Source organism: Calidris pugnax, unplaced genomic scaffold, assembly GCF_001431845.1.
Source record: "Calidris pugnax isolate Ruff unplaced genomic scaffold, ASM143184v1 scaffold9, whole genome shotgun sequence".
Classification (NCBI taxonomy): domain Eukaryota; kingdom Metazoa; phylum Chordata; class Aves; order Charadriiformes; family Scolopacidae; genus Calidris; species Calidris pugnax.
Window position 1 is genome coordinate 1,827,095 of NW_015090778.1, and position 26,488 is coordinate 1,853,582.

General features: G+C 49.1%; 3 protein-coding genes across 4 annotated transcripts; 2 read left to right on the forward strand and 1 right to left on the reverse strand.

Annotated features, from left to right (window-relative positions):
- Window positions 1–6: 6 nt before the first annotated feature.
- Window positions 7–18,455, forward strand: PGS1 (phosphatidylglycerophosphate synthase 1). Of its 2 annotated transcripts, XM_014951894.1 has the most exons (10): window positions 7–187; window positions 4,760–4,949; window positions 5,692–5,769; window positions 5,996–6,095; window positions 6,728–6,917; window positions 7,247–7,425; window positions 8,305–8,838; window positions 12,933–13,081; window positions 15,348–15,485; window positions 17,262–18,455. In XM_014951894.1, exons 1-9 carry the CDS (start codon window positions 18–20, stop codon window positions 15,465–15,467), a joined length of 1,710 nt encoding a protein of 569 aa, XP_014807380.1. In that variant the 5' UTR covers window positions 7–17; the 3' UTR covers window positions 15,468–15,485; window positions 17,262–18,455. The 2 variants fall into 2 exon arrangements, with proteins under 2 accessions (XP_014807380.1, XP_014807385.1); XM_014951899.1 differs by lacking the exon at window positions 17,262–18,455 and having other exon boundaries at window positions 12,859–13,081; window positions 15,348–15,484.
- On the reverse strand, window positions 17,073–24,681 carry LOC106892570 (dynein heavy chain 17, axonemal-like). Its single transcript, XM_014949843.1, is given in 15 exon segments — window positions 17,073–17,443; window positions 18,200–18,425; window positions 18,936–18,969; window positions 18,971–19,071; window positions 19,166–19,348; window positions 20,008–20,190; window positions 20,544–20,725; window positions 21,370–21,568; window positions 22,088–22,315; window positions 22,654–22,781; window positions 22,860–23,008; window positions 23,101–23,191; window positions 23,300–23,370; window positions 24,060–24,186; window positions 24,654–24,681. Coding segments are annotated over 15 exon segments (2,178 nt in total). The 3' UTR covers window positions 17,073–17,195.
- Window positions 24,196–26,227, forward strand: LOC106893730 (U3 small nucleolar RNA-associated protein 6 homolog). The gene is made up of 3 exons (XM_014951923.1): window positions 24,196–25,201; window positions 25,898–25,975; window positions 26,138–26,227. Exons 1-3 carry the CDS (start codon window positions 25,127–25,129, stop codon window positions 26,225–26,227), a joined length of 243 nt encoding a protein of 80 aa, XP_014807409.1. The 5' UTR covers window positions 24,196–25,126.
- The last annotated feature ends 261 nt before the right edge of the window (window positions 26,228–26,488 follow it).

Consider the following 26,488-nt stretch of genomic DNA (forward strand, 5'->3'; position numbering starts at 1 on the left):
GTGCTGCGGGCGTTGCCATGGCAGCGGGCGGAAGCGGAAGGCGCGCGGGGCTGATGGCGGCGGCGGGGGGCGCGGAGCTGTGGCGGCGGCTATCGGCATGGTTACCCCGGGGCCGCCTGGGCCTGGCCGCCCTCCTCGGTCGCCTCTCCGACCGCTTCTCCCGTGGTCGAGACCGACGCGCCCGGAGGTAAGGAGCACTGAGGATCCGGGGCCTGCCCCCGGGGGTCTGGGGCCTACCCCGGGCCGCGGTGTGTGGGAGGCCTCGGGGGGGGTTTCTCGTAGTTTGTGGCTGACCGAACCCGTTAGAAACAGGCCCTGCCCCCCGGCTCTCCGACCCTTTGCCGGTTTTGGGGGGTCGCCCCTCTCCCCCCCCGCCCCCCCCCCCCCCCCCCTCTCTCGGCTTCTCCCGTAGACGCGGTGTCTGTTTCCACAGTGATTCAGCCGCTGAGGGAGTGGGTGAGGGCTGGTTCTGCTTCTTAACCCGGCTTTAGGTCTGCGCTGCCTGTGCCTTTGTCCTTAGGACATGAGGTGTGCGTTATTTCCTTCTGTCAAGACAGGCTGAGAGAGTTGGGGGGTTCAGTCTGGAGAAGAGAAAGCTCCGGGGAGACCTTAGAGCCCCTTCCAGTCCCTAAAGGGGCTCCAGGAGAGATGGGGAGGGACTCTGGATCAGAGAGGGGAGCCATAGGATGAGGGGAAATGGTTTTACACTGAAAGAGGAGAGATTCATGTGAGATCTCAGGAAGAAATTCTTTGCTGTGAGGGTGATGAGACCGTGGCCCAGCCTGCCCAGAGAAGCTGTGGCTGCTCCATCCCTGGAGGGGTTCAAGGCCAGGTTGGAGGGGGCTTGGAGCAACCTGGTCTGGTGGGAGGTGTCCCTGCCCAGGGCAGGGGGTTGGTCTGGATGGTCTTTAAAGTGTTTCCACTGTCGTTTTAAATAGATCCAAGTCGGCTGCTGTGGGAAGGAGAGGGCCTTCATTCCCCTTCCCACAGCTTCTTCCTGACATCTCCCTTGCACTGTGCAGTGAGCTGACCTCTGAAAACTGCCCAGGCTCTCCCTTTCCTCTCTGTCCTTCCCCGGGGATCAGAAGGGACGGGGAAGGCGCAGCTGTTGGGGGGTGGATCTGCCCTTCTCGGGGCCAGGCTGGCTGTGTGCCGTGCCAAAGGGAATGCACAACCTCAGACTGCGGTTCCTCCAGTCACTGTTTCTGCAGCCACGCTGCCCTGAACAGCTTCTCTTCTCCTTAGTTTTGCCACTGCAGCTTTAGTTTTGCTGCTGTTTTTGTGGGGCTGTGTGATCAGGAGTACAAGTTGTGCGAAAACCAAAACATTAAAAATACGAGATGGTTTTCTTTTTGTAGAGCCTGGTTTCAGAAGCGATCAAACAAAATGCTTTGAAGAAGTCTTTGGAAAAAAAAAAAAAAATCTTTTACACCTCGCAGTCTTTTTAGGCATCACTTTGCATTGTACTTGGTAAGAGTGCAGCAGATCTCTGCAGTCGTCCTCGCTGGCGTCTGGGAGCCCCGTCTCAGCCCCTGTTCTGCTGTGTGCTCTTGGTTAAGCAAGGAAATTCTTTTCAAACTTTTCTTTTTGGTTTCGGGGGTGGTTTTTCGCATAGAGAGATAAATTACTAGACTGAGCCCTGGAAGGAGGCAGCCGAATTCAAAGAGAAGCAATTTGTGGATCCCCCTGTGTGGTGACGTCTGCGTGGGTGAAAGGACGGCACCGGATCCTGCAGTTTCACTTCACCTCTGGTTCTGCAGATGAGGTTTTACAGTGAATAAGGGTGTTTCAGCTCCATCATGAGTTTGTGTACCAAAACCACAGTTTTTAAAAATAGAACACAGACGAAAAATCCCTGGTTTATATTTAGGGTCAACTTCTTATGCAGAAAAGATTTGAGGTGGTTCCTTTTAGTTCTGTTTTCTCTTTCTGGTTAACGTGATGATGTGAAGTACATGGGAAGGGCTCCCTCTGCCCCATTTTCTGTTTCTCTGAAAGCTGGTTTGTCAAAGTGTGGAATTTTGACGATTTCTTCATAATGTTACATGGTTTCTGACTGTCACGTGTGTATGGTTGAAAGGATTGTGTTATAGTGGGGTAGGCACTTGGGCTGTTTTCAGTCACTGGTGGGTAGAAGCTGCCACTTTGGTAGGTGGGTTCTGTGCTGTTGTTACTGTTGGCTAGAGCAAAATACTGATTTATTTGATCATTTTAAAAGCCACAAGCTCTCAACGCTCAATAAATTCTAAAATTCCAGTATTGGATTAAAACATCAGACAGTGTAGATATACTCTAAATTACAGAGACAGTAAAAAATAGAATAGAATTAGCAGATATTAATACATGATAGAATTAATCTACAGGCTCAAATCAAATAGTGCAGGTGGCGCAGGTCGATTTTATCCCCTGAGCAGCCCTGGGAGAGAACTGTCTGAGAGGCACCGGGTCGAGTGTAAACCTGTTGCTGGGCTCTGTGGGGGGCTGGAGGCATCAGGTTTAACTCAAGTTTAACTTGAGGTTTTCATAGTCTTGCCCAGAAAATGCCTTCTTGGAGTCACGTTTCTGGAAGGGGGCTTCTTGACCACCCTGCTGGCATTTGGAAGTATAATTGGCCAGGACTGACCAACGGAATAATGAGGAAAATACTTATCTCCTCTTGCTGATTAATCGTTGTCATAAAATGCATAAAATTTGCCACTGTTACCTCAGTGGGAATAATTCCAGAGGATATAATTTGTAATCTGCGGCCTAGATTATAGCTCTGACTTCGTTATTACTCTGCAAGCCGTGCGTCTTGTTGTTTGGTTTTGTTTGTTGGGGTTCTTTTGAAGTTTTTTTGGAAAAGTTAGTCTGAATTGACGTAGCTGGGTCTTCCTGGCTCAGTTTGCCGCGCTCCCTTGGCAGGGCCTCTTGCTCCCAGGGTGGGCTGTGCCTTGAGACGTGAGTTGGGCAAAGATGTGCAAAGGTCCTGCTCAGTCTGCTGTGATTTTTTTTTTTTAAACACCTTCTATGGAATATGTCCGTTGTTTTTAGCAGCCTGTGTTGGTCATCTGCATGAAGGCCAGGCTAGATGGGCCTTTGAGCAACTTGGTCTGATGGGAGGTGTCCTTGCCCGTGGTGCGGGGGGTTTGAACTTGATAATCTTTAAGGTCCCTTCCAACTCTAACCATTCTATGAATCTATGACTTCTGGTTGTCAAGTCTGAGCCTGTCCACATGTTCTGTTGAAAACTGCCATCCTAGGAATTCTTGCACAAATTGACTCAGATTTCTGTTGCGATGAATAGTCAGTGACAAACTAGTGGATTTTCCAGGAAATGCAACTGCAAACTGGCTTCTGCGTAAGGGTATTCGGAAACCTTGTGAAGATCCAGTGTTTTATCATGAAGCAAATGAGTGAAGTCATCTTCCTGGAATCTGCGGTCATTTGGGCTTTGGATTGTGGTAAAACCTAAAAGTTCCTCGTAACAAATTCTGGTAAAGGCCATAATCAAGTTTCTTCTTGGTATGTGGTGGTGGTGGCAGAATGCTTCAGGATGGGTCAGGATGGTGGTTGCCGTCTGGCCCGAGGGACTTGGCCTTCCCCTGGGATGAGAGCGGCCACCTCCGTTCTGCCCGACTCCAGCCAGTAGGATTTGCAGAATGTTTTCTGTGGGGTTTGGGGACGTCGTTCCATCCCTTCCTTGTCGATTCCTGGATCTCACGGGAGTTGCTGCTAATTGTGTTGAAATGTGGTTTTGTCATAAGGACAGACTCCTGCCAGGGGGTACTGTGTGAGGTGATAAATTTGCCTGCGTGGAGCCTGCAGGGAAGAAAAGATGCCATTTGCTGCTTGTCACCCCCCGAAGCGTGACTCTTAGCAGTGAGTTGGTTTCTTCCCAAAATGACTTCAAAGGAATTAAATGTGTTCTGAAATTTCTTTTTAAAGAAATTGCTCCCTGCTGTTTCCTTTATAGCTACCTTCCAAGTTTGCAAGAGAAGCCTTGACCTTCTCTGCAGGAGGCAAGTGGCGTCATTCTAGAGGATGACCTGGTGTTTCTCAGTCCTGGTTCTTGGCTCGTACCTCTTGAAACACACTCAGTGCTTTGGGGGTCATTCTGGTGGTACGACTTCATCACTTTTACTAGGGCTTGCATGCAGACACTTTGCGTGTTGTAGATCTCTTTTTTGGAAAAGTTTCTCTGTTTTGTTAAGGAGCTTTTAGAGAAGTGTGATTTTTAAGACGTCTTTTCCTGAAATAGAAACAAGGAATCTTTAGCCCAGCTGAGAACTAAGAGAGATGTGAAAGTGACTGTTGGCTGTGGCAAAGCTGATGTGCATGTGATGAAGACAATTCCGAAGTGACTAATTGCAGGGATGGCTGGTACCACAGCAGCACCGCCAGACGTCTGATTTGTAGGTGTTTGGGAGGGTTCACATCCTCAGTTTCTTCAGCCCGAGTCCTCTCCTGTGTTCCTCTTCTGACGAATGAGTAGTTTCCCCTCATCTCCCCTGGAAGGTAGGGGAAGGAGCTGATGATGTTAGGATCTGTTCTGCTTTTTTTTCCTTGTGTTTTTCTATTTCTAGATTTAGCTTTGGTGACTCAGCTGGGATTATAGGAAGGGAAAAGATGATGGGATGGGAAGACAAGAAGGATCTTGCCATTGTGGAACCTTACAATGTATTGGCCCTGGTTGCAGCTCTTTCTTTACCTGCTCGGAGGCTGTTTGTGGGAAGCAAAGGCTCCATCATACAGAGTTCCTCCACCTTTCTTTTTGCAGATCATCATGGCTTCTTCTAGCCCCGTTGCTCACTCCTCCTGTTCCTGTGGTCACAGCCCCACCTTGTTCCCTTTGTCCCGAAGGAGCACACAGGTTCCAGTGGATCAGGAATCTAGTTCCAGAGTTTGGGATCTCCAGCTCTCATGTCAAGGTGCTTTCATCCCCAACGGAATTCTATGAACTCTTGAAGGTGAGTTGTGGGTTCTGAGTTGTGGGAGTGTTTTTTGGGGGCAGGGAGCTGCTGTGAATTATGGTGAATCATAGAAAAGCTGCTAGGAAGGAGCACTTACGAGTCCACCCTTCCTCTTGCAAAGGATTATTGTCAAGAGTAGGTCAGGTCAGGCAGGCTTTGTCTCACTGAGTCTGGAAAACTGAGGATGGGGGTTCTGCCTCTGGGTGAGCAGTTCCACTGCTCCACGATCTTAATGGTTTACAGTTTTTTTCCTGGTGTCAGACTTTCCAAAGCTGTCTGTGGCTGCTGCTCAGCTGTAACCACCAAGAAGAGTTTGGCTCTGTCAGCTCTGTAACTTCTCTTCAGGTAACTGGAGGCTGCTGTTGGTTCCCCCCCAGCCCCAGCAGCCGATTAAAGCAGTTGTAGGATGAAAGCTGGGATTACCAGCGCCGATACCGACCTGGTGCTGCAGCCTCTGCCTGGTGACTGCGCTCCTGTGTAACTGTTTGAGCTGCAGGGAATGTGTTCCTCAGTTTTCCAGAAAGCATTGATTTCTTTCTTGATTTTTGGATCGGTGGTGCTGATGTTGCTCTGTCAAGACCTGTGTGTTTTACATCTTTGCTATCGGTGTGTTTTCCCCTTACAAGGTGGGGAGCCGACGCTGTGATCTGGCTGAAATGGTTCTCCTTGGGGATGGTCTGGGTCACTACTGATCACAGAGATCAAGGATGAGACTAAACTTATTTTCTGCTACTCCCAGGTGCAGATAAAAACAGCGAAGCAGCGAGTGGTGATGGCTTCACTGTACCTGGGGACGGGGCTCCTGGAACAGGAGCTGGTAAGTGTGGAAAGGGTTTGGGAAGGGCAGAAAGTGAACGCAGAAAGAAAATGTCTCCCTTTGCAAAAAGCATCCTGTTCCTGCTGTGCACCAGAGTGTATGTGAGCTGCAATTTGTGAACTTGTCCTGAAAACTTTCATGTAGGGATGGCCTCCTGGCTGCTGAACATTTGCTTTATCCAGCTTTACTTGCTCTCTGTAATGAGCAGGGAAATCTCTCTCTGCAGGTGGATTGTTTAGAAGAAACACTGGAGAAATCGCTGCAAGCAAAAGGATCCTCTGACCTCAGAGTTTCCATTCTCCTTGACTACACCAGGGGATCTCGGGGTAGATATTGCTTTGCTTTCTTCTATTTTACAGTTGGGCTGGGTAATCAGTTTTTTCAGAGAGAGGCTATCTTGACCTACTTGCTTAAATCATATGCTTTTCAAAACTGGCCTTTTGTATACCAGTAACTACTTGTTCCCAGAAAATCTTCAACCTGAGCAGCTTTTTTTTTCCAAAAATAGGTGCTAGGAGCAAGAAGGACCTCACTCTGCTCTGTGCTTTCTTGCTAGTTCACTTGTCAGTGCATTTGCCCTTATCTGTCATATTGCCTTTTTTAAAGGAAAGTGGGAATTGTTGGAAGTAGCAGAACACTTACCCAGAAAACTTTGTGGTGACTGTAGCCTGCATTACTAGTGCTAGGTGTGGCTTGATTAAAAGCTTGAATGATGTCAGAGTTGCTCAGTGGCCGTTTCCAAGGCCCATTCATCAACAAACTTACAATTCTGGATTCAATTTCAATATTGACATAGTGCAAATGAAAGCAATTTAAAAAAAAAAAAAAAAAAAAAGGAAAACATGTTAAGTGCCAGCAGAACAGATCATTCTGTAACCAGCTTCTGGCTGAGGAGCTGTGCTGCCATGTGGCCCCTGCCTGGTGTGATCCTGTGTGTGAAACTGCCCTTGTCTCCCAGGCAGGAAGAATTCTCGAACGATGCTGATTCCATTGCTGCAGCGATTCCCCGAGCAGGTCCGTGTGTCCCTCTTCCACACCCCAAACCTGCGTGGGCTTCTCAGGCTCCTGATTCCTGAACGTTTTAATGAGACCATTGGACTGCAGCACATCAAGGTCTATCTCTTTGATGATAACGTGATCCTGAGCGGGTGAGTCCTGCGTGGTTCGTTTAGCGGAGGTGTTGGGGCAAGGTGTGCACTGTCTGAGCTTCAGTATTTCCAGCTGGCCTTCCTGTAGTCATTGTATCAATGCTTTTCTGACGTAGAAGGGCGACCATAGCTCTTCCACGTGAGATTCTCACATGAAAGAGACTTTCTCAATAGGAAAAAAGAAAAGTTTCTCATGATTCAGAAGGAAATGGCCCATTTGTACTTTAGTGCAGTTATATGCAGAGTGAGATCTGTAACCCAGGCTGGGGTGTTCAGGGTCGTACGTCTATACTCTCTTCTGGAACTCAACTCTCCTTTTTTTCTCCTAGCGCAAACCTGAGTGATTTGTACTTCACCAATCGTCAGGACCGCTATGTTCTCCTGCAGGACTCTCCTGAGATCGCAGACTTCTTCACGGAGCTGGTGGATGCGATCGGAGACGTGTCTCTGCAGTTACAGCAAGATGACACGGTGGAGATGATGGAGGGGATGGTGCACCCCTACCAAGGTAGGAGGGACTTGTCCAACACTTGGTGGATAGTGTGATCCAGAGGAGGGGAGCGACAGCCAGGATTTAAGGCTGACTTGAGCCCCATCCATCGCTGAGTGTCTGACCATTGCTTACAAACTGCGGGGCGTCCCGTTTCTGTGCCATCCGTTATTTGAGACTGCATCAGTTGGAGTGTTCTGAGCACGGTGGCTGTCACCAGCTAATCTGGCAGAGAGTGCAAAGGTTAAAAGTTCCTCCCTCACTGGCTCATTGCTGCTTCAGAATTTTGCTGCTTATGGCCTTAAACAAGAACTTACATTCCTTGAGAGGTTCTTTCTGTTGTTGATATTAACGTCTATAATTCTAGCTGTTCTCTGTGTACATATTCTTAAAGGTCACGAATGTAGTGCTGCTTTTGGTTATTAATAGTAGTCGAGTCTATTCTGGGAATCAAATGAATGTTGAATTAGGAAGACCAAGTGTTGGAGTGGACAGAGATGACTATCTGTCTGTCACACTGATCACATCGTACGTTTGTGTCCTGGCCTTGCGCGCTGCTGGGTGATGGAAGCTTAGACTGGGGGCAGTAGTTTTGGTATGTTCCAGTTCATTCTTAGTTACCATTTCAGCTTCTCAGTTCTCAGTGGATTTTTCGAGCTGCTACTTGTCAAGTTTCTTACCCCTCTTGAAGCTGAATGTTTTTCTTCTGTAGCGTAGCTTTGTAAACCTTAACACATCTGTTATTGAGACTTAAGGAAGAAAGTTGAGTGGTCTTTGTGTCAGCTCCTTTTTGTTCTGATATTGGCGACCTGTCAATAGTTTTTGCTGCTACATAATAGATGATGTTAGCTCGGTATCTTTAGGTCTCAAACACAATCTTGTGTGGTTTTGGTGCAGGAGACAAGGTGGCTTACTGTGAGATAGCAAACCGAAGAGTCATGGAGGTGATCAACTCTGCCAGGACACGACAGGAACTCCTTCACGCAAAGACTTTTCACAGCAGCCAGCAAGGCAGCGCCTTGTTACCCCAGCAGGGTGCTCAGGCATCGGGGAGCCTGAAACCAGAACCCGACACCTGGATCTACCCCTTAATCCAAATGAAACCTTTTGGCATTCAGATCGATGAGATGGTGACAGAGACGCTGCTGACGGAGGCTGAGCGGGATGCCAGGATATACCTTACCACTGGCTACTTCAACCTGACACAAGCATACATGGACCTCATCCTGGGCACCAGGGCCGAGTATCGCATCCTTCTGGCCTCACCGGAGGTGAACGGGTTTTTTGGTGCCAAAGGGGTGGCGGGTGCCATCCCCGCTGCCTACGTTTACATTGAACACCAGTTCTACAGCGAGGTCTGCTGCCTGCACCAGCAGGAGAGGGTCCGGCTGCAGGAGTACTCCAGGGCTGGCTGGACGTTCCACGCTAAAGGTAAGATGTCTCTTTCCCAGGAGGACTTGGCCAGAAAGTGTTTGAGAATTGCAGTGTTTGGATTGCGCAACCAGCGAGGGGGTGGCTGGGTGCCGAGTCTAGAGTTAACTCCAAAATACTTGCCCAAGGTTCAAACATCTTGCTTCCATAAACCTGGAAAGTTTGGGTCACTCAGGGGCCAGTCATGTCTTGCCCGATTCAAGTACAGTCCCAGAGATTGTACAGGAATTGGCCCCGTGGTGACAGTAAAGCACTGCCTTGATGGGAAACTTGATGTGAAAGCAGAGGAAGCATCTGGTTGTATTTATGATCTCAGGAACGACTGTGATTCAGTTCTGCGTATCCCACTTGCCGGTTACAGCACGAAGCGATGACTTTCAGGGGCCCCCAGGCGGGATCTGCAGCAGAAGCGGGAAGGAACCTCGCTGCTGGTGGCTCCCAGTGGTCCTGGAGGCCACGTTCCTTGGCAGTGGGTCTTCCTTGGGGGTGATCCAGGTGTTGAGGAATTTGCACCAGCTTCTGCTTCTGGCACGCAGGAAAGGTGCAACACAGTGAATAAACGCAGCCACGCGCTTTCTGGGAGCTGGAGGCAGCTGGAGGGGAAGTTGCTGAGAAATGAATGTTGCTTAACAAATGTAGCTAATGATAAACAAAACTGATTAATACTGACATCATGGTCTTCTATAGAAGACCCTCGTTTTTTCCTTGCTTGGTAGATCGTGTATAACTTTCACAGACCCAGTGCCACCTTGACCAAAGCAGGAATGTTTTCCTCTGACTGGTTGTTGCTGGTTGTGGCTCTAAATTTTCCTTACAGAAAGTACAGTCCTTGACTCTTAAGTTCTCCTACTTTATACACAGTAGTATTAGCTTGCTCAGTAGTAGATTTAAATAATGCAGATAGCTTAGGATTTCTACTTAACAGGATTTTTTTATTTATTTTTGAGAAGTCTGATGCATGTGTCACTTGATAAATATCTCGATTCTACAGCCTTCCCACACGGGGGTGTGCCAGTGGAACACCTCACCAAACAGCTTGGTCTCTGGTCAGGTGTGACCCTCGCCGAGCTGAGACATCTTTGCCATGTTCCACAGCATCTTCTGCTTCTCTAATCTTCTGCAAGCAGAGCTCTGCAGCGTGTCACTGTGTCCCTTCCTGTGATGGCTCACAGGTCCCCTAGGACAGCTCTATTACTGTAAGCAGTGCCCAATCTGGCACTAATTAACATGAAGTTTCCCCAGCTGGCTTTGCAGCGTTTCCACTGCTGGCAGCACGTGTCTGAGTGAACGCTGGAAGGATGCAGCCCCCAGGGCTCCGGCTTGTTCCTGTTCCCGACTTCTCCTGCTGTTTGTTTAAGGAGACAGTTAATGAGTGTGGGGTGCAGGGCTGTGCAGAGGAGGCTCAGAGGAGGGAGAAGAAGCTGCTGAGTAGGCCTTCTCTTGACTAAAGAAAATACAGAGTGTTACTAGGCTGCCTCTGTCGAAACTACAAACCTGTTTAAGGAGTGAGATCAGTAACCGGTGCAGTAAAACCCTTATCTCGGTCCGGGGCAGCCTGGAGGAGGTGCCTGCCTGGCTGGGAAGTCGTGTGTGGTCTCTCTTCCAGGAAGCACGTGCTCGAGCGATCTGTGGTTCGCAGGTTCCTCCTCTTGCTGGGCACTGCTGGCTCCGAGTAGGATTTTGTGGTTTGGCATGGATTGAGCTCGGAAGGCACGGGCTGTTTTTCCAAGTTACCAAAGCGCACGTGGCAGTCAGTCCCTTTTTGGGCCAGCTCTGCCTTCTTGTGGGAGTGCTGTTCGATATTCTCCCGGAGAGAGGGATGCAAGACTTGAGGTGTTCCACAGCTCCCATGCTTGGCAGGAAGGACAGTCAGAGATGTTTGCTGCCTTCTTTCCTTTTCCTCTTCGGAGCGCTGGAAGGAAGAATCAGCCTGGAGCTCCCTTCTCTGGCACGCTCTGCCCTTGGCACACGTTTGATTCACCCAGTTTCCTCCTGCAGGACTCGCAGTGTGTGTGAGAGAGGACAGGGCAGAAGAGGGAAGGGGAGGAAAACCTGGAGACAGATGAAGGGCAGCTGCACGTAGGGTCTAACTCCTGGAAGAGGATGCAAGGTCCCTAACAGCAAATACTGCTGTTAATGCTTCCTTCTTTGGCTAAGATGAACGACACCCTTTAGTCTCCCATGGGATGTAGCTGATTTACATCGAACGCTATGGCTGCTATTTTGTAAACCCCTCCAGCTCCTCTTAAGATGTCTTTTTTTGTCCTCACACACACGTTCTGCAGTGTGCATTCCCACCAGGGTTCTGACTGTCCTTCGGTTTGTTCGGTGCGAGGGCAGAGCACGGCACAGCCCTCACGCGTGTGGAAGTAGGAGACACGAGAGCGGCTTTCCTGGGTGTAACGTGGTGAAGCTGTGCACATCTACCCCTCTGCTGATGCCTCTCTGGGTGGGGTGTTGTGGATGATAGGTCTGTCCTTAAGGATTAGGGTCCCCTCCATGCCAGTGCCGGGCAGGTGGCTGTTTGCTCAGAGATAAACCCGCCTTATTGCTGGTGAATGGGGCTGGGAAACCACGCTTCCCCTTTCTGGAAAGGTGAGTCACTGTTTGAGCAGATCCTGCCAGGTGGCCATAAAGCCCCAGGTACCGTAAAGGCTTTAGGGCCACCTGGGGAGAGCAGGGAAGTGTGTTCCTGGTGCTGCTGCCCAGGCAGGGCTTTGCCCATCACCGGGGGGGCTTGTGCCAGGATCATGCAGCCCATGGTGGCCATCCTGTGTGGTGGCAGAACCTGCCAAGTCTCTGTGCCACTTGGGTGTGTTTTTGCAGCTCCAGGAGCCCCCTGTGTCACCTCTCCTGCCCCTCTGAGAGGGGTCGGTCCCACACTGGGTCCTGGGTAGTGCCAGCTCCGAGCCCAGAGGTGTCACTGAAAGTGGCCGCGGAGCTGCTGAGTGTGTGCGATGTGGGGGCGGGGAGGAGGTTACAGGAACCAGCGGTGAATCGGCAGCTTCTTACTCAAGGCATTCTTGGAACTGCTCTGGGGCTGAGTTAGGAAACCTGCTTCTATTTTAAGGACTAGGTGGTTTTTATGCTACGGTTTCTTTGTTGTAGTCTTTGTGGGACTTGCTGTAGGGATAAGCCATCTATTAGAGACCTGCCCAGGGCTGTTTTAAGCGTTTGTGCCTTGTGAAGTGGAGAGCAAACACTTCTTGGGCTCATTTATCCATAGAGAATGGCTGTAGAGACTCTCCTTGGCAATAGTCCTGGCTCTCCTTTGCCATCCCCAGCTGTTCTGTCCTGCTGTGCCATGAGGGTGGGCTTGGGAACAGTGTGGTCTTTCCATCTTCTGCTTGAGAAAAGAGCCCTCGGTTGTGTCACACTTGCTGTTGCTGTTACACTGTTGTGTGTGAGCTGTGGTGAGCGCACTCGGGAGTCTTGTGTCCTGGCAAGAGTCTGATTTCATCTTCAGATAGCTCCTCAGGAAGTGAGTGGGTGTAATTAATTTGTGCTTCTCTTACAAGTCTTTATTTCATGTGACTTCACCTGCCAGAGGAGGGAGAGGCCTCCTCGTGTCACCATCTTGTGTCCCCTCGGGAAGGGGGTCAGTCACCCTGCAACTGCTCCACTGGGGTGGACTGGCCCAGGCCTGGCTTCCCTGGAGCTCTTCTTGTTTGGTGTAGGTTTGCCTTCACTGAAAAACTGTTTGTTTTATTTCAGTGTTTCTGAGATATGCCGTGGTGCAAAACGACCTCTAACCTCTGATAGTGACTCACTGGGGATTATTTTGGGGGCCCTCCGTGTGGTCTATTTACATTCTGAAGAATGTGTGCCCAGGGCGGCACCAAGGGTGGTACAGCCCCTGCCGAGACCAGGAGTTTGGGCAGCGTGGGCTGTGCCAGGGTACCCCCAAAGTCGTACGAAGTTTTACGAGATGTGCCAGCCCATCTGCAAGGAAAAGCTGGCTTTGTGTCGTGATCTTTTATAGTTACTGTAATCTAACATGTTTAATTCATTTCTTCTCAGCGAAAGGATTGTTTGAGGCTACCCCGGCCGTTTCCTTTGTCTGCCACGCTTCCTTTCTCCCGCTTTTCCTGCAGGCCTCTGGCTGTACCTGGCAGGAAGCGATCTGCCCTGCCTCACTCTCATCGGCTCGCCTAATTTCGGCTACCGATCGGTTCATCGTGACTTGGAAGCTCAGGTTGCGATAGTGACAGAAAATAAAGCTTTGCAGCAGCAGCTCCATCAGGTAAGTGGCTCTTCTTGGGGGGAGGTAACGGGGCTGTTGCGCTTCTTGCTCACGCGGGGAATGCTGATGACGCAGTCGCAATAAAAACCTCCAGCTACAATAATTCAAACCCTCCTTGAGCGCAGGGAGTCTGAAGGAGCTGTCAGTTAAGTGACTATTGATGAGATGCCCGCTGCGAGCGCCTGCTTCTGGGAAAAGGAGGCCGTAACGGGAAGGAACACGTGTCCCCAGTGAAATGGGGATGCTCAGGCCCCGGATGCGCTCGGAGGGGATTTGTAGCCTCTCCCTGCTCACGCAAGCACGTCCTCGAGCCCTGTCCCCAGCATCTGGGCATTGCCAAGGTCACACCGTGCTGCGGGATAATGAGGTCAGGCCCTTTGCATTACTGACCTCGGGACTTCTGGAGGACTTTGTTTCTCTGGCGTTTGGGAAATCCTTTGTAGGAGTATAAATGCCAGTCAGCTTTTGGGTGACTGCCCACAGGCTGTGGAGGTGAACAAAGGCAGGGGATCGTAGTTTCTGCAAGAAGAGGGTTTCTGGGCTGGCTGGATTCCCAGTTAAGTTATATGACATTATATAAACTTGACACAAATGTTTTTCAGTGGTTTAATGTTCAGTGTCCCAGGTTTGTTTGTTTTTTGGTTTTTTTTAATTTATTTTTTTATTAGGCAGCTTGGACTGCTCAGCGCTTTTGCTGCTTCTCTAAATGCTGTCTGGCTCTCCAGCTGCCTTGACTTTGAATCTTCTGCGGGAGTTGACAGTGTCCCAGAAAGCAAATTGGTTTCGTGCCTCTGTGTGTGGCTTAGAACACGTTTGTGCGATCCCTATTAAGCCAAGCCCTGGCAGAAGTCGTTGCAGTTTTCTCTTCAAGATCAATGGGAATTGCCCTATTGCATCAGGGCTCTTCCACGGGATGAGTCAGAGTATATCTAATCAAAAACAATTCTATTACTGGAAGAGTTGCTTGAATATTTCAATTCATATCTTGCCTCTACTTGTTTCTAATGGAAGGGGAGAATCAATGAAAATATGACACAGGAATTTTCTCAAACAGCGCCGCAGTGATCTAATTTCAAGGGCTTTAAACCATTCCCATTTGCTGGAAGCTGATTTTGAGATTGGCTGTTTGTTTACTGTTCTGTGATCTTTGTTTAGAAGACTTAATACGTTACTGGTGTGCTGCCAGGAAATCACTTTGCCTGCGTAATGTTCAGTTCCATTTTAAAAACGTGTGAGGAGATTTGGGAAGGAATCAGAGCAGTCTGGGTATTTTCGGGAGCTCCACTGAATGAACTGAGCTTCGGTTCAGATGACTGGCCTGGCCTCTGGGACCTGATGGCAGAGCCCTCATAGCAGGGCTGCCTGGGGCTCCCGGAGCTTTTGGGGTTTCTAAAATTAGGCTGATTTGGCACACAAATGTCTTCCTTCTGTTGTTGTTTCATCTTTTTTGGTGTTACTTTCTAGTGCTTGGTTCCTGCTTCCCTGTTCCGCCCTGAGTTTTAACAGGGCAGAGTATTTTCTGTTGTCTGTGACAGCTTAGCTATTAAAAAAAAAAATTATAGACAGACTTACAGTAGATAATCTGCTCCTTGTTTGCCTGCAAATCTGGGAACCTGTTGCCTGTGATAAGAAAACCACTTCTACCTTTGATCAAACAGCTGCTTTCACGTGCAAGGCGAGCGTGTATTATCATCATGATGGTTCATTTCCTCTGGCAGCAGTGTTGTGTACACGCTGGAGAAACCCAAGTGTTTCTGGTAATTTAGTTGAAATCATGACTGCGTATTCATTTGAGAACATGGGGCTTGAGCTGTGTCTAGAAAGAGCTGCGTGAGCCGGTCTCCTGAGATTATGGTCAAGTTTCCTTTTCTGGCAATTACAGCCAGAGATTTAGGATTTTTTTTCTGAAACTGCAGCTTAGCTGTCTTGCAGCTCTGGGGCACACAAAGGCAAAACTTTCCACCTTTGCTCTTTGTAGAGTTTAAATTGCTAATTCTGGAGGTTCAGCTACTTAGCACTGAGTGCCATCAAAAGGTGGGGTGCTGTGTGAGGGCCAGGTCCTTGGTCTGTGGTGGCTCTGTGAGTTGTGCTGCACGGAATGAGACTTTTCCTCATTCAGGCTTGAGGGAGAAACGGTGCATCCTTTCGGCAGGATCCACGGCCAGTTTTATTGGAGAATTTGCTTTTCTTACAGTCTATTATATATTTATGATGATATGATTTAACACTGAGGATTTACTGGGGTGATGTTTCTTTCCCTGTGTAGGAGCAGGAGCAGCTTTACCTCTGCTCAGGTGTTGTCTCATCATCAACATTTGAGCAGCCAAACCGTTACGTGAAGCTGTGGGTGAAGCTGGTAACGCCTCTGATCAAGAACTTCTTTTGAAAGGAGTTGCTGCTTTGGGTGAGTTTTCTGCCATTCTTACAGGAATTTATATTGCACTGACTGCAATTACTTAGTGCAGTACTCCTTATCGTGTGGCAGAAATAGTTGCTGGAAACATAGATGGTGTGGGGAAAAAATAGGCATCTCTCATTTCTTCTGGGGTATTTGCCACTGACTGGAATCATTGCTCAAGGTCTAGATTGGGTTTCACCTACGAGAATTTCTGGAAGGGGTAATGAAAGAGAACCCATACAAGGGTATTTCCCATGCAGAGAAATACAACTTCCATTTCTGAAATGGCCCTTTCAGGGTTTTGTGGAGAGGGACTATGTTTATTTTATCTTGACCAGCTCATAGAAAACATTGTTGGAGTATTTAAAATGTTCTGTCTTTTTGTCTGATCAGTGCTTTGCTTTAACCTTGTAAATGATGGCTAATAGGGGCAGTTGTTTTTAATTTTCTGCTGCCTGATTGCCCAGTAACTGGAGCCCCTCTGAGCTTCATGGAATGGCTCGTAGATTTTTTTTTTCTGTGCTGCGAGTGCAGTCTGAGCAGTTGGCAGCTGAGTGTATGCCCTTGACACTGGGTGCTGACATCACACATCCACTTTATTTCCATAAATAAGGCCTCCATCTCTGGAGCTGTCTCCAGCTCCTTCACGTTGTGTCACGAGTGTCTTCCCTGAATTGTGGAGAGGGCACGAGAGCACTCCTGGTACCAGTGGGATTCTTGGCTATTATTTGCTGGGAATGGGAAGTTGAAGCTGTGATACGTGTCCTCCAAAGAGGTGGTTTGGGAAGGTGGATACAAAGGGGTTAGAGCATGGGCTTGGAGTGTGCTGGGAGTCCCAGGGGGAATCTGTGCAGGGTGTTCTGGTGTGTGCAGCCAACAAAAGGGATTTCAAAGGAGCTGAAGGTAAGTGTGGGGCTTATTGGTCATTGTTTCTTTATATAGTAGCATTTAGAATTAAACAGTTCTACTTGCCCCCCCTTGTGGCCTTTCTTACCACCAGATGTGAGGGTGGGTTTATGCAACTCTATTTTAGAACTGATTGTTCAAATATTTCATGGGGTGGGATTTTGGTGAATTATTTTATGCTAAAGGGACAGGCATTGGCTTCCGTCTGGTGGCCGGAGCAGATCTAATCACTCTAATAGGTGTTACTGCTGATACAAATTACGTGCTGAGGGAATGGTCTATGAAAGGAAGGGTAGAAGAGATTTTTATAACCTAGAAATAGAAAGAAACTCATTTCAGAGATAGGCCTGCGTGCAGCTGGACTTTGGGTTGGTGTTGGTGAACTGGGCCAAATCTGCCCCTCTCTTCTTCTGTCTGGTCTAAACGGCTCCCTGCTTCCATGCAGGAAGGTGTCACGCACTCAGCTCGGTGACTTTCAGCTCAGGGTTAGCACCGAGCGATCAGACAAATAGCTGTGGGAAGACAGAGAGCTGTGAGAAAGGAAGGAATGGGGCTGGTTGCATGCGATTGTTCCGTCTGGCTTCCTTCGGTGGTCTGGCTCTCAACCAGCGCTTTATCAGAAACCACCAATTCAAAACCAGTATCCGTCATGAGAAACTCCACATATTGCAAGAGCAGACTCCCACATGAGAGCAGTTCCAGCGATGCTTTTATTAATACTTTGCTAAAATAGTCCTGGTACAATCAAACTTGGACCGAGTTATACAACTTTGAGTTTTTCTGCAAGTAGAAGTGTTTGCTGTTTAACTTTCAGACCTGTAAGAGCAGAGCGACCCCGGCGAGGATCCACTTAGTGGCGTTTTCTTTTGTCTTTAGGTTGAAGGTCCAGACGTAGGTGGGACCTCGCATCCGTGTCTTGTAGACAGGACACTCATAGACGTTCTTGGTTTCCACGCGGTCCACGGGGATGGCTCTGATGAAGATGACGGGCATCATGGGCGTCAGCTCCTTCAGCCGAACCTCTGCCATCACACTGGAAGGGACGTCCCACTGAGCGCCTGCGAAACCGGGGGACTGTTGGGGCACCGGCCGCCCCACGGCGCTTCCCGGGGAGGGGGCTGTTTTCCTGACCCCTCCCGGGGCAAAGGGGCTGCTCCGGCAGCAGCCGGGGGTGGAGTGGGACGGTTGGGTGGCCACGGCTGAGCAGTCATTAGGGCTAACGAGTTCTCATCTCACTGTGACTCAAGAATGCGTTTTGCCTTACTGTGTGTGGGGTGCCTAAATAAATTGTGTCCCCGCTTGTCCCTCTGCAGGGCTGTGTGTGACCATTGCACGGCTGGAGGCAGGACATGGCTGTGAAGGGGTGTCCTGGCTGTGAAGGGGTGTCCTGTTTGGTCTGTGCTTTGTTCAGGTGGACGCGTTGGTGCTCTGCTGACACTGCCATCTCTTCCCCATCTCCCCCTCCCCATTTTTTACATTAATTATTTTAGGTTCTGAGTTTTCTGATTTGTCTTACACATCCAACAAGAGTGTAATAAGTACATGTATTCGTTAGAACCACATAGCTTGGGACAGCCCAGTCTTCAGGTCCCCCCGAACAGCAGCCTGAGTTTCCAAAACCAGTGTGTGGTTTGAGAAACTCTGCTCGTAAAGTGGAACGGTGCTGCCCTCAGCTGGTGCGGCTCTGATTTAGCTGGAGTAAAGGCTTTTGCAAAATCCCTACCAATTCTGATGAGCTGGTGAATATTAACACCCCCTCCCCTCACCTGTGCTTTCTCCGTGTCCCAAACACCTCAGAAAAGAGGTTCTCTTACCCTCCATGAATAGTCCGTGCACGTAGGAGCCTTCTCTGGGTGGAGCTGTTATAGCGTCGCGGTTTTTCTTGCTCACTTCCACGGACAGACACATCTTGTCCAGAGGCCACTCGTTTTTCCTGGCCGTGGACTGCATGATGGCGGTGAGGAAGGGCTGGGGGTTGAAGAATCCAGCCAGCCACACCGTCGCAGGCAGCACAAAGTCTGTTGTCCAGACTTCTAATTCCTGGAAAATAAAAACAGCGGAGGCCTTTGAGCAGTGGGATACGGCTTTGAGGTGTGATGGGATGAGGAGCTGGTGCTTCTCTGTGCCTGATGAGCCTCAGGGCATCTCGGAGGGGGACACTGGGGTGGAGGTGGGCTGCGATTAATAAACAGCAGATTCCACTGCAGCAATTAAACTGTTCATTTGCAGTGCAGTGAATACAGTTATTATTTTTTTTTAACAAAGCCACACTTTAAAGAGACAGTTCTATTAATTATTTTTTTCTTCTGAGACAAATAAAGTTATGATGGGGTCAGCTAATGCTTTTTTGAAACAGTGAACTCTAAAGGTGAACCCTTTTGAAACTTCAGCTCTCGTTCTCTTAAGTGGCGGGTTCAGGTACTTCAAACTGCTTGAATTAATACTGAAAAAATTAAACCATTTAACCACTGTACGCTGCCGGAGGTGGTTCCTGGTCTCCTGTGGTACCCTCTGCCTGCCCAAGCTCTGTCTTTCAGGGACTGTGCTCACCCGGATGCGCAGGAGCAGGTCTGTGTACCAGGCTCAGCAGGGAGGGGTAGGCGTAGCGCGTCCAGGACTCCGGGACGCTGTTGTAGAAGAGAGCGTTCCCCAGTTCTTCCATGTCTGAGGTGATGGTTAGCTCTCCCTGTGAGAAAGACAACAGTCTGGGCGGTTGTACCTGCAGAAAGCGAGACTGGTGGAAACACCTGGTCCTTTTTGGGCAGCTGAATAAGGCACACCTTTAATCCCAAGTCTAGTTCTTTTAGGGAGCGCCTGATTTCATGGGTCAGGAGGTTCATCCTTTCACATTCCTGGAAGGCAACTACAACATAGGGGGTCATCTCGGCCGCTTTCGCCATGATCTCTGCCATGTTGAAGGGCTCCGGCAGCTTCTCAATGATCTCATCTAGGACTGACTTCACCTGGAAAGAATATGCCATGAAAATGCAGTTATCCAAGGAAAAATGCTGTGAGTTAATAGTTAATTAACTTAGTAATATTTTTCTTCTTCTGCTTTAGTGTTTTCCTGTGTTTCTTCCTCTGTTACTAAGACTCCATTCTTTTACTAACTGCTCTTGGATCTTAAAAAGCTGGATCTTAAAAAGTAGCCAGGAAGGTAAGAGCTGAAGCCACTGTGTAATTAAAGTGTAAAATCCAGGGAGTCAGGAGGAACACTTCTATTTAAAAAAAAAAAACAACAAACCCAGGAAAACTATTTTTAGTGGCTGTCATCATGAATGGCAATTACACAGGACATGAGCCACATTTTGCATCTCTGGCCTATCCAAGAGTAAGTGTCCTGGTCACCGCTGGCTGTTTGGATGGAGCCAACACAAAGCAGGGGCTGGGGCAGCGTTTCAGCCCCTTCCCTGTGCCCTTTGGGTTCCTTGGAGATGCTGGAGCAGAGCAGCTCATGGCCTTCTGCCTGCCCAGGGGTCTGATGCCAGAGCAGAAAAGGGCCAGCGCTGCAGTGGGGACAAGGATAGGGACAGAGACAGACCAGTGCCTGTGGCCTGTTTGTGTCCTCCCCTCCTGGTCCCCTCCAGGCCCCTCAATCATCATTGTGTAGCATAAAACTTGCCTTTTCCTCTCGGGAGACGCCTGAGCCTCCTCCAGCGTCCGATTCTTTGGGCTGCATTTCCAAAACCGTGCGGAAAAGCCTGTCCGAAGTGACGGTCAAGAAGCCGATTTGGGCGTTGGGGTGGAGGCCGTAGAGGTGGGGGCTCTCGGGGGGCAGGTTGTCATCGCTGTACTCGTGGTAGCCCTGGGCACGGAGCAGGCGCTGGCATTAGTTGAGCTGATACAGCCAAAGGAGGGGGTTTCACTTCAGTCTTCAAAACACGTCATCGCTTTCTGGTGGTGCTGCCTCAGCTCCCTTGGCTGCTTTACTCAACGCTGCTTTTGACTCAGGCCTTACCTAAGTTTTTCCCTTACCGCCCCGGCCACAGGAATTATTTTTGTAGCGATTCTGCATATTTTCATGGGATTGAAAGTTTGTTTTTTTTTCCCCTCGCTTTACATTCCCCCTTGGTGAACGTCAATTAACTCTGACTGCTGTGCATTTATCCAGACCGGTGCTTTTTCCACAGCAAAAGGCAACTTTAAAATTTCTCTTACCTTGTAATCCAGGCTGGGGGGGATGAGAAACCCCGGGGCCAAGGACAGTTCCCCCTCCAGCATCTCGGGGCGCACGTACTCGCTCAGGTACGTCCGGCAGAGCCGCCGGTCCCAGTCGTCCGTGATGTGTCCCCCATACACGATCTCACCAAAGAGGTACTGCAGGTCGTCCCATGGCACCTACAAGGAAGGGGGTCACCGTGAGGGGGGTGTCTGTGGGCTCCCGACAGCTCCCCACAGCCCGGGGTGGCCACACGTGACCGCGGGGGCAAGGAGTGATGGCTCCTGGGCTGGTCTGTCCCAGCGTCCTGGGAGGGGACATAGCCCAGACCTGCAGAGCGTCGGTGACAGAGTGAGGGGAGCAAGATGTGGACCTTGTCCCAGGTGTCACTTGTGTTGGCCCCCAGGTTTCATCCTGTGGACACGGCCATCGAACCCCCAACACCTCTTCTTCATTAGGGTGAACCTTGATCACGTCTATGGGGCCTGGGGAAAGCAGGACTCTCCCAAGGAGGGACCTTAGTTTTACCCATCACACCTTCATTCTCAGGGCAGGCTTTGCTTTTCAGGTGGAAAGTAATTTAAAAAAAAAACAACCAACACCCAGTGCAAAACACCCGCTTTCCACCCAAATCAGGATGGAGGACTTGGCACCTTCACCCACCAGAGCAGGCAGCTCCCGAGGAGGAAGGAAGAGCTGCTGGTAACGTTGTGTTTCCCCAAGAAAAGGTATTTGTGCAGGAAAGGGATAAATTTTTTTAAAGAAGGTTGACTGTCACAGTGTGTGTTGTGCTGAGGTACGGTCCCTTCCAAAATCCCTTACCTTGGGGGTTGGCCTCCAGGTAGTTGTAGAGGACGTTAATGGAGATGGTCATGTCCCCGTTGTTGAAGGGGTAGGGTCTGTTCCAGCCCTGAGTGGAACTTTGGTGGCCAAACTTGCGCCGCTCGGCCACCACCGTGTGGAAGTAACAGAAAGTGAACAGGATGCATTTGAACTTGATTTCTTTGCTGCACATCAGTGTGTCCTGCCGGGGAGTAACAGTCAGAGTGGGTTTGCCCGTGAACGAGCGACTGTTGCGATCGGCCACCCCTCTGTTGGGGAACACGGACAGATGACGGTGGAGGAAAACTGAAGGTTGTTTATTAAAATAAAGCATAAAATTCTCTTTTAAAGATTTGCTAGTTGGTTCATTTTTGCGCTTGTTTGTTTATAAAAAAATTAGGAATCCCCCCCCCATACACCCTGTGCTGACAGTCGAGGTGGCTCGTTGGTGGCACCAAACTGCAGCAGCTCGCCCTTCATCCCTGGGAAAGGCGTGGGTGACTCCACACCTCCCTGGTGGCCCCTAAATCACGTCCCAGGAGTTGGGGCTCTGGGTACCCCCAGGAGGATGTGCCTGGTGGGGTGGAGGGGGCAGGTTTCTGGGGAAGTGTCTGTGTCTGCAGTGACGCCCCCAAAAAAGCTCAGTGGGGGAGACCCCCCTGGATGGGGAGAGGTGACCTGGAGTGGTGGGAAGGGTCCGGTGCGGCCGTGGTGGGGGTACCTGGGTGAAGTGGTCCAGGGCTTTGTGCAGGTTGGCGTACGTGCCCGTCAGCAGCTCGTTAGTGATTTTGATGGAGTTTTCCAGCAGCCCCTGAGGGATGATGTGCGTGTCGGGGCTGGGGGCCGGCTCGGTGCTCATGAACACCCGGTAGTCTTCGTGGCTGCCCAGGCTGTACTGCTCCACCAACTTCTCCAGCGTGCCCAGCCACCGGGCCACCAGGTGGATGTTCTGCAACAAGAACCCGCTGGTACTGTCTAGTCTCAAGTACAACCCCGGGAATCATGCGTTTCCCCCAAAAAAATTCCTGCTGTGGCTCCACAGAGAGCAGGGGCAGCACAACACGGCACCGCTTGGGCTGGGGACACCAGTGTCACTGCCCTCACGTGGGGAGCACCGTGAGGAACCCTGTGCCCCCACCGCAGGGCCACCATCCTCTTTGGATGCCCTCCCATGCTTTTGGCTTCCACTCTCTGTGGCTGGTTGCCCACCCTGTGGCCCATCTCTGGTGCCCGGTTGCCAGCCAGGCTGTGTGCCCCGCGGTGTGTCCCAGTGCCCCCCTCACCCACCTGCAGGATGACCCAGTGGCCCTGCGTGGCTGCTGCCTCCAGGGCCTGTTCTGCCACGACCTCCTGGCCCTGCCCCAGCGACACGTTGTGGATCCTCCCGTTGTCGATGGTGAAGTTCAGTTTTTTGCCTGGGGAGGGGAGGAAATGGCATTCACTGGCCCAGCCCTCGTGGTCCGGTGCCAGCCAAGGAGGGGGCATCTGCTCACCCAGGACCTCCACGTCTTTCAGTGGGTCGACGCCAGGGGAGAGAATGAAGAGCATGGGCGAGGAGGGGCTGCTCTCCTTGTACACCTTGGCGAGCTCAATGCTCCTTCCTTCCACAAACTTACTCCCCATCTTCTCTTCCACAAAGTTCCTAGGGAAAAAATAAACCCGGAATGTGGGTTAGGAACAAAGGTGGTCTCTGGGCACAGCTGGCACAGTGACACGGGGTGGGTGCTGGCACACCTGATGGCGTAGGTCATCCTGTCTGGTCGCATGCACCGCAGCATGCACAGCTTCTGCAGGGACGTCTTGTTCTTCCACTTGAAAGATTCCACTAGAAGATTTAGCAGAGACCAAGTGGGCGAGATTTTACTGTCAAAACTCCCTCAAACAAGTATTTGTGTCGCCCTGGTTGCAGTATCTGTAAACAATACCTTCTAACTTGCAGCGGCGTTCTGCGACTTTGTGATAACACAGATCCCGGCAGCAAACCAGTATTTCACGGTCTGATGCCTGCAGTATTGGACAACAGCGCCTCAAATTAACAAGAAGGGGACAGAAGAAGACAAGGAGGGCGGCAGTTCGGGGCAGGGTGAGCGCCGACAGCGTCTCATCCAAATACAGAAAAGGGGGTTGGTAGAGAATGATTTGGCAGGAATGGAGAGCGAAAGTAAGGAACAGAAAAAAAAAGAAAAAAAAAAAAAGGGATTTGAATAGCTGGAGAAAGGAAGCGAGGAAATTTAGAAAGAATCCAGAAGGAGTAGCTAGGAGGTTCGAGTTATTGGCAAAGAATCAAGATATTGATTGGGAGGATATAGAAGTAATGTTGTCAGAGCTAACGGATACAGAGAGGGAACTCGTATTGAGAACAGGAAGAGAACATGCTGCTTTATTACAAGAAAAGCTGGATGTAATATTTCCCAATAGTAATCCAGAATGAGGGGGACCAGTGAGTCGTTCCCTAGCAGAGACCCACTGGTTAAAATGAAGCTAGGGAAAGGTGAAAAGGAATTAGACTTTTTAATTGATACGGGAGCAACATTTACGTTTTAAATCAGAAACTAGTGCCCAGAAGTGATGAATTTGTACAAGTTGTGGGAGCAACAGGCCAACCAGAAAAAGCTTACTTTTAAAAACCCATTAAATACAAAATTGGAAAACAAATGGGAATCTGTAAATGTAGGGAGAAAAGCCCAACTCACCTGGACTGTGTTACCTCAAGGCTATAAAAATAGTCCCACAATTTTCGAGAATCAATTAGCCAAAGAATTAGAACAGTGAAAGAGGCCACTGGGAAATGGAACTCTTTTACAATACGTAGACGATCTCCTAATAGCAACAGAGACAGAAAAGGAATGCATAAAATGGACTATTTCTCTGTTGAATTTCTTGGGTTTAAGTGAATATCGAGTTTCTCAACAGAAAGCACAAGTAGTGCAAGAAGAAGTAATATATCTGGGATATGAAGTTTCCAGAGGACAGCGATCCTTAGGAACAACAAGAAAGGAAGCCATCTGCCAAATGCCTAGACCAGAAACGGTGAGAGATCTGCGCGCCTTTCTGGGAATGACAGGTTGGTGTCGACTATGGATCTATCAGTATGGGATACTCGCCAAACCACTATATGATTTGCTAAAAGGAACTAAGAGTATCCTACTCTGGACTCCCGAAGCAGAGGGAGCCTTTAAGAAACTGAAACAGGAGTTGTAAATAGAGGAAAATTCCTAAATAAAGGAAACCTGTAGAACTGAAGTATATTGCTGGTTAGCTGTGAGTAAGCAATGTTCTTGAGTTGCCAGTGGAATGGGTATCCACCTTCAACATCTGGCAATTGTCCTTACTCTCAAAGGAGGCTATCAAGGGGCTATCTGTGAGAGGACTCAAACTTGCTGGGTTTATAGCCTTTGAAGTCAGGCAGACAGAAGGATTTTCTTGACTGGGCTGTGGGTGTCTTCACCTTTTGCAGGCCCGTTGAAAACTACAGGCAAAGGGTGCAGTGAATGGTAATTGTGACTGTGTGTGCTGAAGCCTCAGCTGAACCAAGAGTGTGATGCTCTTTCGAAAGAGTTACTGGCTGCAGCTTATATCAGGAAGCCATTTTTAAAGATTAATGTTATAAATGGGGGGGCTCTTTTATAGTACAACCTTTTCAAACAAGGTTGGCATTAACACTTATTGCTTGGGTTCTCTGTATTCCTTAAGGACAAATATTTGTGCAATTTTGTGATTCTATAAAGTGTGATGCTGTCCCTTTGATTCTACAGAGGACATGTGGAAATACTACATCACTTTTTGCTTAGAGAGGTATAACAGGAAAACCAACAGTGACGGATTAAAGCAAAAGGTAAAAGCTTATTAACAAATAAGTAACAAGTTACAAATCATCCCTATCTTTACTGACTTCTGTAACCCATCAGACAAGAGGCAAATATGTTTTGTCATTTTATGAGAAATACTTACCTGCGGCTATCATTAAAAATCATTTAGTCTCCATCTGAGGGGATCACTTTTACTGTCAGGCTCATGTAGGGCCTGCCTGAACATGAATAACTTGGGGGTAAACCTTGGGCCTTGTCAGTAAAATAGAGTGACCTCTTTGGATGGAAGTTACGAGTACAAAATTTGTAATGTTCGCTGACAGTCCTGCAAACCTGTGCTCGTTCAAAGAAAAGGGTGAATTAAAATAACTCTTGCAAATAAGTCTGAGCAAAGTTTGGTGCTGGCATGTGGGGACTTAATTATGCATCTGTGTTCAGGTATGACTCGGTGAATTAACTCATCATCCTGTGTAGGTTGGTTCCCTTTTAATACAGTAAAAGAATATTGCTATGTTGTTCTTTTGCCCCTTAAAGAAGAGATGTAATTCAGATGCTCAGATTTCCCCTTTGTCTTGGAATGTATGCAGGTACCTAAAGATACATAACTCTTACTGAATTTTAGTGACATGTTAATACACTAATCCACTGGACTTCTTGTAATGCTGGGATCTGGTATTTGCAGGGATAATGCTTGTTTTCTTTTTCTTCTCTGTTGGTTTTAGAGGCTGGAGAGGACACTAAGTGTGTTCAGCAAAGCTCATGAGTCCAGTTTGCTGCCAGAAGCTCTCTATAAGCAGTGGGTAAGAGCTGACATGGAAAAATAGATTGAGAGTCTGTCCTGCGTTGCTTGTCTTTACTCTTTTGAGTAGATAGAAATGTGGGCAATAATGTGTTCAAAGCCTTGCTTTTTAAAAAGGTATTTTGCTGATTGTGGTGATTTGCTGTGTCTGCTTGGTTTTTAGCTTCAACTATTACTGGAATCCAACCTCTTTGAGAAGGCTGTGGAGGTGGCAGAAGCTGCAACAAAGCGCTTCAGCCTGTCAGTGGAGTAGCCCCACCTTGCCCCTTAACTTTGACCAGCAGGTCATGGCTCAACCAGGGTGGTCTCGTGTCCTCCTTGCCCGTTTTCCTACATGGGGGGATTGTGATCTATAGAGAGCAGCCTTAAAGATCTGCCAACTTTGTTCCCCTCCCTTACCCCTGAGGGCCATTTCCCACGGGGTCCTGTTTACTAACTCCTCAAAGAGCTGGAAGTTGGCTTTCTTAAAATTTAGAGTCCTAACTTTGCTTCTCGTGGGCTTCAAACTCCTTAG

What these genes read in the sequence shown, in the direction of transcription:
- PGS1 (XM_014951894.1), top strand. Translation starts at nt 18, where the DNA reads ATGGCAGCGGGCGGAAGCGGAAGGCGCGCGGGGCTGATGGCGGCGGCG. An exon ending in CGAGACCGACGCGCCCGGAG is followed by an intron (nt 188 to 4,759) that starts GTAAGGAGCACT and finishes TTCTTTTTGCAG; the next exon opens with ATCATCATGGCTTCTTCTAG. An exon ending in CTGGACGTTCCACGCTAAAG is followed by an intron (nt 8,839 to 12,932) that starts GTAAGATGTCTC and finishes CTTTTCCTGCAG; the next exon opens with GCCTCTGGCTGTACCTGGCA.
- LOC106893730 (XM_014951923.1), top strand. Translation starts at nt 25,127, where the DNA reads ATGTGGAAATACTACATCACTTTTTGCTTAGAGAGGTATAACAGGAAA. An exon ending in GTGACGGATTAAAGCAAAAG is followed by an intron (nt 25,202 to 25,897) that starts GTAAAAGCTTAT and finishes TGTTGGTTTTAG; the next exon opens with AGGCTGGAGAGGACACTAAG. An exon ending in AAGCTCTCTATAAGCAGTGG is followed by an intron (nt 25,976 to 26,137) that starts GTAAGAGCTGAC and finishes CTTGGTTTTTAG; the next exon opens with CTTCAACTATTACTGGAATC.